At 44.8% G+C, this 16,367-nt stretch overlaps 1 protein-coding gene and 2 long non-coding RNA genes across 4 annotated transcripts; 1 reads left to right on the top strand and 2 right to left on the bottom strand.

Moving 5' to 3' along the window:
- Positions 1 to 220: 220 nt before the first annotated feature.
- Positions 221 to 1,804, top strand: LOC122321827 (uncharacterized). The gene has a single exon (XM_043212798.1). The coding sequence runs from the start codon at positions 221 to 223 to the stop codon at positions 1,802 to 1,804; it is 1,584 nt and encodes a 527-aa protein (XP_043068733.1).
- Positions 1,805 to 9,837: 8,033 nt separating this feature from the next.
- LOC138927702 (uncharacterized) lies at positions 9,838 to 11,563 on the bottom strand. 2 transcript variants are annotated; one of them, XR_011444182.1, is made up of 4 exons: positions 10,755 to 11,563; positions 10,622 to 10,689; positions 10,493 to 10,566; positions 9,838 to 10,375 (listed from the first exon to the last, which is right to left on the bottom strand). It is a non-coding gene; the product is annotated as an uncharacterized lncRNA (long non-coding RNA). The 2 variants fall into 2 exon arrangements; XR_011444183.1 differs by having other exon boundaries at positions 10,634 to 10,689.
- A 3,285-nt stretch (positions 11,564 to 14,848) lies between these two features.
- LOC138927698 (uncharacterized) lies at positions 14,849 to 16,323 on the bottom strand. Its single transcript, XR_011444178.1, has 5 exons — positions 15,992 to 16,323; positions 15,546 to 15,930; positions 15,233 to 15,459; positions 15,045 to 15,178; positions 14,849 to 14,990 (listed from the first exon to the last, which is right to left on the bottom strand). It is a non-coding gene; the product is annotated as an uncharacterized lncRNA (long non-coding RNA).
- Between the last annotated feature and the right edge of the window lie 44 nt (positions 16,324 to 16,367).

The raw sequence follows: 16,367 nt of genomic DNA, 5'->3' as shown, positions 1-16,367 counted from the left end.
CACACGCAAGGATCTATGCATGTCATATATACATGTCAACTGTACTTACTCTCTCTCTAAAAGTCTCGCTCTTTGTTCTCGTTTACATCTCTCTAATGCGTAGTTTATTTCATTAAGCTACAACTCTACTTTTTCATGTTGGCTTTGCCCTCCATTCGCTCGCAAACCCTATTTGTATTCAGACGCAAAATTTCTCGTGCAGTACCAATACGACCCAGTAATGGCCACTTTCACTGACCAGGAGGTCTTCATTCCACCAATCATCGTTTACAATGTCACCTCCGTAGATGACATTAGAAGACTCCTAAATCCTCGTCGCCCTTTGAACCGGCAGCACGGAGTTCTCTGCATTAATCGGGACAGAGTTAAAATTAGCTGTGACACAAAAGAAGAACACTCTCGAGTTCTATCTAAACTGTACAGTGCTGGTCTGCAGGCCCACTCATTCTTCCATCAATCAAATACCAACCGACGATTCATTATCCGTGGGCTTCGTCACGACACTTCCATCTCTCATATACAAAGAGAGTTTGGTAAACTCAACTTCACTATTTGTTATATAAAAAACCTCAAATCATATCGTGACGGTACACCAATGGACATCTTCGTCATCGCACTGACGCCCTTTGATTTGGAGCGGATTGACTCTTTTCTTGCCATTACCAAGCTTGGAGATAGGCGTATTTCCATTGAGCGCCAGCGGAAGCGAGACGAACCCAACATGTGCCATCGTTGCCAAAGATACGGGCACACCAAAAACTATTGTCTCCGTGACTACGCCTGCCTTAAATGTGCCGGCCCTCACCGCTCAACGTGCTGCGATCGTCCAAAATCTGCAACCCCCAAATGCGTGAACTGTGGCGGCGCACACGTTGCCAACTTTAGGGGATGCAAGGTATTCATAGAAGCATTGGAATGCTACTTGGCCAATCGCCCGCTGCCTGCTCGAAACGATCTCCAAGGGCTCACTAGTTCATCGACTCGTCGTTTTGACTCCAATCGATCCTTGTCTCCACCGACAACTTCTCGTCATGCAATCGAAGCAGCAAAGCCATCTCAGTGCCACGATTCTGACTCTTCGTCTAGCGAATCCTCACGACCACCAACTACGCCAAGCCGGAAAACTGATTCAACAAAGCCACCTCGCTGGGCCCAAATACTCGCCCAAGTCAGCTCCACCCACCCCACACCTCAGCGCTGTGAAAATTACTCATCATTTCATCGTACTTCGTCTCCACCCACAACATCAGTCCGAATGATTGATTTCCCAAAGACACCTAGCCGGTCACTCATGTCAGCCCACACTGGCCCTGACCACTCTACGCCTCGCCGTCATGATTCCAACTCACCATCCCGCAGATCACCGTCGCCTCCAACTACGTCCCGACATGCTCTTGTATCTTCCAAGCCACCTCGCCGAATTTCCTCGACACCTGACACCATTAAACCTGACTCCAGCTGCCCTTCACCGCAGCGACGCATCTCGAGTCCATCTTCCTGCCTGGCTGAATCTCCACCTAGGATATCCTGCCGGGCACTCAAACTTCTGAAACCCTCTCGCCGGTCGCCTGCATCGGCCCAATTGGATTCTAGCTATTCATCGGATGATGCATTCGTGTACAGAATTGGTGCCTTTAAAAACTCGGATATTTCTTTTGGAGCGTCTTCTTCTGAGGATTCATCGTTGGAAGAGGACCTGCTTGGCGCTGTCCAACGCAGTAATCGGATCGTCAAGAAACTCACTAAGAAAGTAGATTCCCTAACGAAATTGGTCAAAACTTTCCAAAACATGGATCCATTCTAACTTTTATATTCTTTTTTAAAATACAAACATATGTTTAATCCATTATAAACTACTCTTTAATTAAAAACATAAATATATACCCAATACTTTATAAAAACTACTCCTCAAAACAATACTTTGATTTATTCAATGGTTCATTTTGCAACATTTTGCATTTCTCATCTGCGTGCCTTGGTGGAATCACTTGTATTAGCAGTTGCGTTTTCCTGGCTGATGTTCTGCTTAAAAATTTTTATTCCAGGAAAATGAGTGTCTACTTTGGCGCTTCCATTTTTTGCCACAACTATATAGGATTTCTAATTGTATCAGGCTTGCCAAGTTCCTGTTAATTTCTGCACTCTCGACTCAATTCAAATCCACGTTCACAATATTACTAATATCTAATAATTCTTTGAAAATAGATGTCTTGCTGTTATTACTTTTACTTACCGTATGCAGCCAATTCTAACCTGAATTCACGCAATTACTAATTTAGAAAACTCTAAACCTGTAAAACTACTAAATCTGTTAGACATACATGACCTACGCAATACTAAATCTGTTAGACATACATGACCTGCGCAATACTAAATCTGTTGTCGAAGCACGCACTGAACTCAGCGGCAGACTGGCAGCCTTGCTTGGATATACCTAAATTCAAATAGAACAAATTTACAAATATTCTTCCACTGTGGAAACCACTCCCACAACAACAGCAACCGTTTTACTTTTCTGGATCATCTACTACTTTATTATATTTTTAATTACACAATAGTTTAACTTAAAACAAGGATTCAAACAGAACAAATTAACAAATATTCTCCTCCACTGCGGCAGCTACTTTCACGACAATAAATCATCTCCTGCTTTCTCATATTTTTAAATTGAACAATAGTTTGATTTAAAACAAGGAATTTGGATCTAATAAATAATCTGAGTGAAAAGTGAGCATCTTAAACCGGAATGGGATCACTTGATGCATCCTTCGACGCTATGGTTAATAAATTATTCTGGAGGACTCTTAATAGTGCTGCTATCTGCTGGTAATCGGCACAGCAAATCAGGAATTAGCCAGTATTATTCAGTGATTGATTGAGATTCCACTGTCTCTGGACTCCTTTGTGGTGCTGCTGCGTGCTGGGGAAGGTTCCAGAAATCAGGATTTGATCGGAACATCCTGGAAGTGCTTGTTCATGACTTCACTGTTTCCGGGTGTGTTTTCGCCACCTGCTCTAGCAGCTTTTGTTGATGGGTCAGCCAGTTAGTTTCTGCTAATTGTAAATGTTTTAAACCATTATCAAATCTTATTAATACAGGAAAAACATAATTACTATACCTTCTTCAAATAATTCGTATGCTGTCTCTCTGATTCCACTAGTAGCTCTTCAGTGTCCACATTCTTCAATATTAATCTGGCTGTATTTACTGTCTGGAACACCAACCAATAGTCATCCTGTGCATTGTTGACATATTCAAAACAGTGCTCCAATTGTGTTGTGAGCTGCTTGCCCTGCGGCTTCTTGCAGGGGATTGTGATGTAGTCGCTGCCAGGGTGCATCTTGTGTTCTCGGCCTCAATTTGAATTGACTCATGAACCCAAGATTAATCTGGCCAAATCTGGAATAAAGAAATCAAAATCATCTATTCACCTACCTGTATTACCAAGGCTGTCTGTCCACTTCAATGATGATATGGCTGGATACGCCAAGGACCCTTGACTCCTGTTACTGGATTACAATTATAATAAAGGAATTAGCCACAACATATTTGTCATGCTTCCACAAATCCAATATAAGTATGAATATTTTACTTTTCACGCCTCCTGCTTGCCAAATGTAAACAATAATGGCCACGGAAAATTTTCTTCTTCTTCGTGCCATTCACATATACAAACCTATGCCCTCTACTCTGCTGTTAGAATGAGACCAATATACACTATATTCATAGAATTTGGATTTCTTTTTGGAAACAATGTTCCCAGTTATTTCAGGAACTTGTTGCTAAGCATTTGGATTTGGAAACACTATCTGACCCTTGACTGGTCAGGCAAACTCAAACTAATAAGATACTTATGACACTGATTTGTCGGGAAAGGCAGCAAAACCATACCTTTCTCTTTTTAACTACTCTCTATAATCTCAGGTACCCTCTTCTGGCTATTAACTATTTGACTCAGCTATTAGATGTCTTATCCTGATACTTCGCCTTGGCGCACTGGCTTTCCAATACTTTCTCTACCTCCTTGTCTGTGATCACTGACTTGGCCCTCAGGACTGTAAATCACTGCCTGGACGTTACACTCAATGCTCTATATGTTTACTATCACGAATCTGCTGCCTCTACTTAATGAATCTGTTACACATCTATACTGCTGTTAATCCTATGCGACCATGCTACTTGGCCTCATCTGTGAATTCTAATTACCTAATCTTCAATCTCTGAGTATTGGATACCTAATCTTTTTTTTTTTTTACTCCTGTGGTATCTCCCAACCAACTACTTCGCCGTGGTGTACTGGCTTTCCAATTCTAACTTCACTATCCCAGCTCTCTGACCTCTGATTTGGCCTCCAGGATTCAGGTCGAAGTTTGGATTTTATTTTCTTAGTCTATATTAATTTTCTATATTAAATCTGTATAAATTTAAATTACTCCAGTAAATCCATCTGTATTATTCTTTAATGTTAATCTAAATTTTGTTCCTGAATGTTTACATGACTGTTAGTGATTCATTTATATATATAAGCCTGTTGTTAATTGCTTCCTATATTAGTTAATATTTGTATAAAATGTATTAGTATAAGTAATTACTGTATGTTAAACAAATAAAAAGCTGTACCCGCTCTAGCAGCGGAAACAGTCCTATTGGTGCCCATCGCAGGCATGCATTGAAACGTGTCGGCGCCCGTTCACTTGCATGAAGTGCGCCCGCCCTCATGCGACCACCACTTGTACCAAGACCCGTGCTGACCCATCGCGCTGTTGTAATTGCGGGGGTCGGCACGTGGCCCTTTACAAAGGATGCCCGGAATTTCAACGTCGCAAAAGGAGAGCGGAGCATCTTCAAAGCTTGATGGCCGAACGTGAAATGGCTGGCATTGGTGGTCGACGGGCCTCAAGACCGCATTCGCCACAGAAATTATTAAATGCGCCCCAGGAACCTATACAAGCGGCTAAGGAACCACTTCAAGCGGCCATTGAACCAGCTCAAGCAGCCCAAGAGTCAACCCAAGAGGCCAAGGAACCAACTCAAGCGGCCACTGAACCAGCCCAACCAGCCCAGGAGCCTACCCAAGCGGCCCAGGAACCACCGCCTATGCCGAGCGCTGCGGCGGACGCCAGCCCAGGCCCTGCTCGACCAGACAAGAAAACGCTTTGTCAGCAGGTTATTGAGAGAATGCGGAGCATCTCCGCCACCGCCTATTTGCCGAATACTGATGGTCCAAACTCAGATGAATTTCCACGTGATATCATGTTCAGGCTCAATACGGCGTACGCTACATTAGGCGCCCTACTTGAATGTTTCGCCACGATCATTTCCATAAGTAAAATGGACATTCCTGAAGGGCCAGCAGACGACAACAAATGAGTGCCGACCTGGACAAGGACTAGGGACCAGAATCCCCGTATTATTTCTTCTTTTTATTTTTCTTTATTAAAGCTCCATGACGAGGAGTAGACTTGGCCGAATATGCCATCCGTTTTTGTTAATTACCATTAATCCTAGTTTTAGCCACTTTTGCCATTCTCTAATGAAGAGAGAGAATCATACTATTATTTGTTAAAATATTATTATAATATAAGATTACGTTGCCATCCACTTCTCCTGAGTATTTTTCATCTCTCTATTGGCTCACTCCCAGTTGGCTCAGTCTGTGACCAACCTGGGTTATACTGGCGCTAATCTTCTACTAACTAATGGCTACTTGGACCAGCGAACTGCTGCAGCAAAACATACAAAATATGTGCACTTCATACGTACATACAAAACCCACCCCTAAGTATGTGCACAGCCACCTGCAAGTATGTACATAACTGCTTGAATGTATGCGTATACGACCCATGGATCTGGGCCAACAGCAAGGGACATAAAATAATGGCACTAATCACCTCTAATCATCATAAAAATTGGCATTTTAACTATTCACTCTTGCACAGTTAAAAAAAAAAATACATCATAACATGCGTATTTCATATGTACATACATCACCTATCTCAACGTATGCACACAGCCAACAGCAAGTATGCACTTAGTTGCCCGAATTTATGGGCACCCGGGTCAACTAAAAATGGCATAAATTAATGACTTTAATCAACTTGAATTACCAATAAAATTGCCATTTGAATTAGACACTTGCTGCCACTGTTAAAAATACATCAAAACATTGGCATTTTACATGTATGTACATACATTACCTACCCCAATGTATGTACACAAACAACTGCAAGTATGTGCATAGCTGTGTGATGGTATCTGCATATGTAAAATGGATTTAGACTGGCAAAGAGGGACACAAATTAATGGCAAAATTCACCCTGAATCATCTATAATTGACAACTGAATTAGCCACTTGTTGCCGCAATCCAAAATACACCAAAATAGGTGTATTTTACATGTACATACATAACCTACCTCAACGTACGTACTTAACCACCTGCAAGTATGTACACAGCTGCCTGAATGTATGTGCATATGTTTTCATAGACCCAAATCAGCAACAAGTGACACAATTTAATGGCATTAATCTAATTTAACCATCTTTAAAATTGACAACAGAATTAGCCACTAGTTGCCGCATTTTAAAACACAACAAATATGGGTATTTTACATGTACATACGTAACCTACCCCAACGTATGTATACAGCCAATAGCAAGTATGTACATAGCTGCCTGAATTTATGGGCATATGTGCAATGGATCCTGGCCAGCAACGAGGGACTTTACATATTCCTAAAAAAAAATTCCATGGACTTTGGAAAATTAGCCGCTGCAATATACAAATATGAATAATGGATCTTGGCTGTCTAAAAATAAAATAAATTGGCCATTTTATTATCATTATACTTACATGGATGGCACCTTCTATCCCATTTGGATCTTAGCTATAACTATAACTTGATGCCAGCTTGTTTTGTCTGGATCTTAATTTTTACTGGGACCTCAGCTTTTGACGAATAATTATTCCATTTGGATCTAAACTACACTTCCAGCCACCTACACCTGGATCTAGTTTATTTTATTCAACTTGATGCCAGCTACCGTTTTTGCCTGGAACTTTATTTTTACCTGGATTCTACCTCCTGACGAATAATTTTTACCATTTGGATTCCGACTACTCATACCTGGATCTAGTTTATTTTAGTCAACCTGATGCCAGCTACTGTTTATGCCTGGAACCCAATTCTACCTAGATCCCACCTTTTGACGAATAATTATTCTATGGACCACAGCCATGACTCCAACTGCTGATATCTGGATCTAGTTTATTTTTTATTTAACTTGATGCCAGTCATCGTTTTGTCTGGAACCCAATTTTATCTGGATTCCCACTACTGACGCCCAACTATATGCACCTGGGTGCCATCCACTATCCCAATTGGTTTTAAAATCACTACCTGAATGCCAAATACTGATGATCAACTATACTGCCAGGACTCCAGCCACTTCATACATCTGGACCTCGCTTATTTTAATATCCATGGATGCCAGTCACCGATGAAAAACGAACCAAATTGGATCACAGCTAAGACTCTAATTACTTTCATATTTAGATCTTACTAATCTTTGTACTTGTCTGTATTCCAGCTAAGGTCTCTCAACTGGAAATCAGTTCAATAGTACCTACCTGGCATCCCAGCAGCTGACGAACAACCATACTTACTATAATCCCAACAGCGATCTAAATTGGTACTCATCAAAAATTTACCTGCCTGGCTGCCTAATATCTCAGCCATCGCTTCATCCGGAAAATACCACCACCTGGATATCAGCCTATTACTCCATTGGTTCTCAACGTTAAACATGGATATCTGATGCCGACTGACTCAGGATTCCAGATGCCATTCCAATGGACCAAATCACACTTAACTGACTGCTGATCCCAGCCTACTGACAAAAGTAAACTATACTTTCTGGATCCCTGCACAACTCCAATTGGAAATTTAAGTCAGCCATAATAACCTGGATACAAGCCACACTCTCCAGATGGCTTGCCTTTGCTGATGTTATTTGGGCAGATATCTCAATTGGCTGCTCAACACATACTCGCAGCCAGTCACATGCAAGATGCGTACCTGGATTTCTTGCCAACACTCCACAACACCTGGAGCACCTGTCATCGTTGGAAATTCGCCTACCCTGATCCCCTGGCCAATTTCCAATACAATCATGGCCCAAGGGGGATCTCGGAACGACATATATGGAGTGATGAGACGACCCTCCAATGTCACGGCCACACTGGAGCTACCTGGATTCACCTGGATCCACCTGGAGCTACTGGAAATATGCAAGATTTTCACCTGTACACCTTGCCATTCTCCACAACACCTGGAGGACCTGTCTACGTTGGAAATTCGCCTACCCTGATCCCCTGGCCAATTTTCAACCCGTGGCCCAAGGGGGATCTCGGAACGACATCTATTGGAGTGATGAGACGACCCTCCAATGTCACGGCCACCCTGGAGCTACCTGGATTCACCTGGAGCAACTGGAAACCCGCAAGATCCACACCTGGATTTCTTGCCAACACTCCACAACACCTGGAGGACCTGTCTACGTTGGAAATTCGCCTACCCTGATCCCCTGGCCAATTTTCAACCCGTGGCCCAAGGGGGATCTCGGAACGACATTTTGGAGTGATGAGATGACCCTCCAATGTCTATGGCCACCTCGGGAGCTATCTGGATTTACCTGGAGCAGCCTGGAAACTCGCAAGTTACCTGGATTTCTTGCCAACTCCCACAACACCTGGAGCACCTCGTCACTACTGGAATTTTACCCACCTTGGACCCTCAGTTTACCCACTCAAAACTGGTGGCCCAAGGGGGATCTCGGAGCATCATCGACGCAGCGACGAGACGGCCCTCCAATGCTTTTGCTACTGGAGTCATTTGGATTTACTGTGGGATATCATTACGAGCTTCCCGCCATCCAATTAGTGCGCCATTTCATAGTCCCTGCCTAGTGACTTACCCCTGGATCCCCTGGATAATTTTCATACCCTTTCGTGGCCCAAGGGGGATCTTGGAGCAACATTACATGGAGTGAAAAGACGACCCTCCAATGTTTCTGGCCACACCTGGAATCAACCTCCTCCAATACACTTGGATCTGCGTGGAAAATTGGCACAATACATACTAGGACATTTTGCCAATTCGCCATTCACCTGGAGCGCCTCGACAATGATGGAAATCTGCCTACCCTGGATCCCCTGGCTAATTTTCACACATGTGGCCCAAGGGGGATCTCGGACTGATCATGGATTTACCCGGATTGGAGTGATGAGACGACCCTCCAATGTACCGGCCACGTTGGAGCTACCTGGATTCTTTGAGGGATTTCTGGATTACCTGGACTTTCTCTGCCATCCACCACAGCGCCAACTAGACCCACAATTGTCGGATTTTAGCCTACCTTGCTCCCCTGGCCAATCCCCGCAGTACAGCGTCGGCCCAAGGGGGATCTCCGAGCATCCTAGTTGGCAATGAAGGGACGACCCTCCAATGTTTTCTGCCGCGACCGGAACGCCCCCGCCATTGAACCTGCCAGCGCCTTCCGTAGAGCGTCATGGCCCCCTGGCGGCATCGCGCGTTCCTGAAATAGAAGATGTCGCCTCCCGTGTGCCTTGGCTGCCGATGAACGCGGTCCCCAGTGCCCTTCTGGCACTAATAGTCCAGTGTCCTGTTGTGCCCCAGCAACAGCTCCGTTCCGGCTTTCTTCGTTGGATTAGGTTAAACATATAATTAATTTTTGTTTTTGTATTTTTATTTTGCCAATGTTTAACTAGGATCATTTTTAACGTCAGCCGTAATAGAGTAACGTAATTGAATTCCATTTAAATTGTATAATTAATATCCTTAAGTCTATATTTCTCGTGCCTAACGTTGTGAGTCCTCACCCGCCTTCCGAGACAGCGCAAAAAAGTTGCCGAATAATTATGGTAATGGGACGCTGTTCTTGGTTGGTTGGGTTGTTGACGTGCGCGTATTTGGACATTTGAAAGGACAATTTTTGATTTTTGATTTTTGCCATTCTTATAAACAATAGCCCACTAAGTAATTGTAAAGTAGTATAGTGGCTGATGATGCTGGATCGGAACCTCAGTAGCTGCTGCGCAGCATTTAGATTGATTTTTGATTTTTGCAACTGGCTACCGCTCACCTTGGCTTCTCTATCCTTAGTATCCTGGCCTTCTGCCAGTTTTTCAAGGACCTTCCCCACCGAGTCATAGTTGTTTGTTGGCGCTCGGTCGGGTCGGACGTGTGCTCGAGCTCTCTCTCTAAAGCGAACGTAGAGCAGCGAAGGTTTGCGGTAGTTGCCGTTGAGTAGCGCGGCGAGCCCAGTAGAGTAACGACGTGTGTAGGGAAAGCAGCCTAGTAGAGTAAAGTAATGATGTAAATTATAAAAAGATAATAAAGGATAAAAAAGGATAAAAGATAAAAAAAAAAAAAAAAAAAAAAAAAAAACAAAAAAACTTGGCAAAGGATTACCCCGGACTCGTGCTATTACGTGGCTCCTTACTCGGCGCTACCTGCTCCCCGATGTTTTTTATGCTGCACTGTACCTGTAAAAGGATAAGGGAATTAAGGGTTTTCTCTGCCATGTTAACGCAACAATACTTTGTTGCCCACTTAACAACGCCGTCTCTCTACCCCAGTTGGAATATTTCCTGGATAATTGCGGCCACCTGAAATGTAAACAAACCTTAGGAAGAGGAAGAACGTGAGCAATAAGAAAGTAAAAATTACTTACCACCACCGCTGCGTCTCCATCCCATGTTTAATGATGAAGGGGACCATAGTACTTGTCCATCTATTTGATTGCATGTTTCCATTGTCATTTTTATTTAAATTTTATGCACACGATATTGTATTTTGGCAATTTCTTTTGCATGTATTTGAGAGCGTTGCCACCCGTCATGCGCTTTTCACCCAGCCCTGTGATTTATCGATGCCGCCCTGGGACCCATTTTCAAATTTTGTTGCCAAGACTGCTGCGAGGGAACTCTCATGCCATGTTGCCAAGACCGCTGTGAACGTTTCGTAGCGCCACATTGCCGAGACTGCTGCGAGGGAGTCCATTGCCCCCATCCCGCAATGTATCAACATGTTGTTTGGCGCCATGTTTGCCAAGCAACAGTGACTGCTGCGAGGGAAGACATTGCCCCCATCCCGAAATGTATCAACATGTTGCCAAGCAACAGTGACTGCTGCGAGGGAAGACATTGCCCCCATCCCGCAATGTATCAACATGTTGTCAACATGTTTCTTTGGCGCCATGTTGCCAAGTAACAGTGACTGCTGCGTGGGATCCGTTTCTTCGCTCGATCCCACGAACTCTTTTCGGGATTCCGCCTTTCTCCCGTCATGTATGCTCTTTGGAGAGATTGCTGGGACAAAAGTTGCCCCTCGGGGTAATACCTCAGCAGTCTCTCCAAGCCTAGGCCCCCACAAGAGAATTTACAGCCGGCGGCGGCGGTTGTCTTTCCGAATCTGTCTGAAATAAAATCTAATCTGTCAAAGCCAAAACTCAAAACCAAATAAAACACTATTTAAAAAAGACAAAAAAAAAAAAAAAAATTAACAGACGGCAGTAACAAATCTGTCAAAACGGCTTTTCACTTTGAAGCCAAATCCTGGCGTCCTGGCGATGCCGATCCCGCTTTGATCATCAGGCTAAAATCAGAGTCAAGGTGGCTTTACGGGTCCTCCACTGCTTCATGTTCTACCCTGCCGCAGAATAAAAGCAACAGCAAAATCGTCCATCCTCTGGTCCAGCAGGCCTGACTCTTAGGATACTCAGAATAAAGCGAATTAATCTGAACGCTTTAGAGTGGCTGCACCCACGGTGTTCCTATTCAAATCCCACACCGCAAAGGTTGCCAATTTGGTTTCTGAAATTATGGAAACATGAGTCATACCGCTCCACCAATACGACATGACCAACCTAGATCCAAGTCTAACTTAGCTGATGGCGACGCATGGGCTGTATGTAGAGACAAATCCGCCGCAACACACCGGCTTCCCATCTTAAAATCCAGACTCCTGTTTCATGCAGATCCTCTTCTGGATTCTAGACTGAAACCTACAGCCTGGCAGTTTGCTCCTATCACAAGCACAATGCACCGCATATTCCGAACTCACAGCTCGTTCCCAGATCCGGACTTTGCTGCCGGTATAAAACTAAGACAGACAGCTTGCCTCTGAAACCAAATAAATAAAACTTACACCATAGCACAAATGTGAAGTACGAACATCCTTACCGTGCACTAGTTCCAATTTAGCTGCTGACAGAAACTAATCCGCAAAATGCACCGGCCCCTCACCTCGAAGCCACATCCTGGCGCTCTGGTGACGCCAATCCAGCTTTGGCCATCAGGCTTAAATCAGCGTCCAGACAGCTACCTGGGACCTCCACTGTTTCGTGCTCTACCCTGCCGCATGATAAAATCAGCAGGAAAATAGCCCTTTTTCTGGTCCAGCAGGATCCAAATTCACATCGCCAAGGCTGCCTATATATCCCTGCAATTTAGGAAACCATGATCCACACTGCTCCACCGATATAACACGACATACCTCGATCCAGGTCCAACTTGACTGCTGAAGACGCATAGGCCGTCTACAGCGATTAATCCGCCAAAACGCACCGACTCTCTACCCCGAAGTCTAATCCACTGGCCCATGCAGATCCTGCTCTGGCCACCAGTTAGCTGCCAGATCTGGATTATTGCTGCAAACACAAAGCTAAGATGATCACATTTTACCTCGCACCAGATCCAACTTAGCTGACGACAGCAACAAATCCTTACAAACGCACTTCCTCTTTCACCTTGAAACTAAATCTCTCGATGACACTGATCCTGCTTTGGCCATCCGGATGTGATCAGCGCTCAGCCAGCTACATCGGCCAGGAAACACTACCTCGGCTCTTAGCATGCTGCCAGTGGCAGATTTTGCCGCTAACTCAACGCCTAGACGGACTGCTTACCTCCTAAAACAAAAACAACATCAAATTAAACCAAGGTACTGATGGCTGACGATAGCAGCAAATTTGCAAAAACGCACTGGCCTTCTCACCTCGAAGCCAAACCTGCTGGTGATGCGGATCTTGCTCTGGTCATCAGGAGGGGATCAACGTCCAGACAGTTACAAGGGGACCTCCACTGTTTCTGCTTTATACCCTACTTCAGAATACAAGCAGCAGAAAGCGACAAATCCGCCACATCGCACTGGCTCTCCACCTCGAAGCCCAACCTCCTGGTTATGCAGACCCTGTCTTGGCCACCAGGCCGACATCAGCTGCCAGGCAGTTATGCTCGAATCTTCACCAAATGCACTACACCTCGATACATGGATGGAGGCAGCGGAATGATCGCACACTGCCTGATAATCACTACTCCGGCTCCCACTGCCAGATACAGTTTTATGCCCCAATATAATGCCACGGTGGACAGATGGCCTCCTAAAACAAAATAACACCAAATTAAATCAGAGCTCTGACGTTTTAGTATGATCATCCTTACCCAGCACCAGTTCAAGTTCTAGCTGGCGGCAGCAACTAATTCGCCAAAAACGCTCCGGCTTCTCACCTCGAAACCAAATCACCTGGTGACGCTGACTCTGCTTTGGCCAACAGGCTGAAAACAGCGCCCAGGCATTTACATAGGTCCTCAACTGGTTGGCTCTATACCCTGCAGAATAGAAGCAGCATCAAAACGTCTGATGTCTGGTCCAGCAGCCATGCTCTCAGGATACCCAGACGGAGGCGAACTAATCCGAAATACCCTGAAATGGCCACACTCACGGTGTTTCTAACCAAACCCAAACTGGAAACAGGCATGAAGCCATAATTCCAATTCACACCTGCAAATAGACAAATGATGATTCAAACCATGGCACTGATATGTCGTAGGGAAGGCAGAAGACCTATACCCTCCCTACAAAACTCACCCATTCTTATCTTACAGATGTCACCATGTCGATCCAGATCCAGACTGGCTGAGGGCAACGCACACGCCGCTTGATGGCAACAAATCCGCCACTACGCACCGGCTCACCACCTCGAAGTCCAATCTCCTGGCTATGCTGATACTGTTTTGGCCACCAGGTCGAAGTCAGCAACCAGGCAGCTACGTTCGTCTCCATCAAATGTACTACACCCCGCTATAGGATGGAAGCAGCAGAATGTTCGCCCTTCCCCGAATATCACTACTCCGGCTCTCGGAAGAGGAAAGATACCCTCCAGACGATCCAATCATGTGCTCCGATTCTACCACCTCAAGCGTGCAGTCAGATCTCAGATTTCTCCACTAATACAACGACAGGATGGACAGCTCGCCTCCTAAAAACAAACAAAACTAAATTAAGCTATTTCATTTATATTAAATTAAATCTACTAAAACCTAAATTAACATATAAGGCTAAATCAAATTAGAACTCTAAATCGCAAACTCCTACTCAAATTATTATCAATCCTACTATTAACTTACATATTTTGATACATAAATTGCTTAAAATCTCTGTTTTCCTCTTCTTTATATCAATATAGCAGCTGATCAAAATCAGACTGCCAATCTCACCTGTATTTAAATTCAAAATGCCTCTAAAACTTCGTATGTAAGCCCCAATGTAAAACCAGCTATGTTATGGTCCCTGCCGGAAATCGGCCCTTACATGTATATTTACTTAAGGCTTTGACATGTAAAGAGTTCAATAGTCACGTAAATAAATAAACTGACTAACCGCTCTGGCAGCGGCAAATCAGTCATAGTTGTGACCCTGAAAGGCACACACCGAAAAGCCACATCCTGGCGCCCTGGTGACGCCAATCCAGCTTTGGCCATCAGGCTTAAATCAGCGTCCAGACAGCTACCTGGGACCTCCACTGTTTCGTGCTCTACCCTGCCGCATGATAAAATCAGCAGGAAAATAGCCCTTTTTCTGGTCCAGCAGGATCCAAATTCACATCGCCAAGGCTGCCTATATATCCCTGCAATTTAGGAAATCATGATCCACACTGCTCCACCGATATAACATGACATACCTCGATCCAGGTCCAACTTGACTGCTGAAGACGCATAGGCCGTCTACAGCGATTAATCCGCCAAAACGCACCGACTCTCTACCCCGAAGTCTAATCCACTGGCCCATGCAGATCCTGCTCTGGCCACCAGTTAGCTGCCAGATCTGGATTATTGCTGTAAACACAAAGCTAAGATGATCACATTTTACCTCGCACCAGATCCAACTTAGCTGACGGCAGCAACAAATCCTTACAAACGCACTTCCTCTTTCACCTTGAAACTAAATCTCCCGATGACACTGATCCTGCTTTGGCCATCCGGATGTGATCAGCGCTCAGCCAGCTACATCGGCCAGGAAACACTACCTCGGCTCTTAGCATGCTGCCAGTGGCAGATTTTGCCGCTAACTCAACGCCTAGATGGACTGCTTACCTCCTAAAACAAAAACAACATCAAATTAAACCAAGGTACTGATGGCTGACGATAGCAGCAAATTTGCAAAAACGCACTGGCCTTCTCACCTCGAAGCCAAACCTGCTGGTGATGCGGATCTTGCTCTGGTCATCAGGAGGGGATCAACGTCCAGACAGTTACAAGGGGACCTCCACTGTTTCTGCTTTATACCCTACTTCAGAATACAAGCAGCAGAAAGCGACAAATCCGCCACATCGCACTGGCTCTCCACCTCGAAGCCCAACCTCCTGGTTATGCAGACCCTGTCTTGGCCACCAGGCCGACATCAGCTGCCAGGCAGTTATGCTCGAATCTTCACCAAATGCACTACACCTCGATACATGGATGGAGGCAGCGGAATGATCGCACACTGCCTGATAATCACTACTCCGGCTCCCACTGCCAGATACAGTTTTATGCCCCAATATAATGCCACGGTGGACAGATGGCCTCCTAAAACAAAATAACACCAAATTAAATCAGAGCTCTGACGTTTTAGTATGATCATCCTTACCCAGCACCAGTTCAAGTTCTAGCTGGCGGCAGCAACTAATTCGCCAAAAACGCTCCGGCTTCTCACCTCGAAACCAAATCACCTGGTGACGCTGACTCTGCTTTGGCCAACAGGCTGAAAACAGCGCCCAGGCATTTACATAGGTCCTCAACTGGTTGGCTCTATACCCTGCAGAATAGAAGCAGCATCAAAACGTCTGATGTCTGGTCCAGCAGCCATGCTCTCAGGATACCCAGACGGAGGCGAACTAATCCGAAATACCCTGAAATGGCCACACTCACGGTGTTTCTAACCAAACCCAAACTGGAAACAGGCATGAAGCCATAATTCCAATTCACACCTGCAAATAGACAAATGATGATTCAAACCATGGCAC

Source organism: Drosophila bipectinata, unplaced genomic scaffold (assembly GCF_030179905.1).
Source record: "Drosophila bipectinata strain 14024-0381.07 unplaced genomic scaffold, DbipHiC1v2 scaffold_58, whole genome shotgun sequence".
Taxonomy (NCBI): domain Eukaryota; kingdom Metazoa; phylum Arthropoda; class Insecta; order Diptera; family Drosophilidae; genus Drosophila; species Drosophila bipectinata.
The sequence above is the reverse complement of the archived record's forward strand: the minus strand, read 5'-3'. Positions and strand labels throughout refer to the sequence as shown.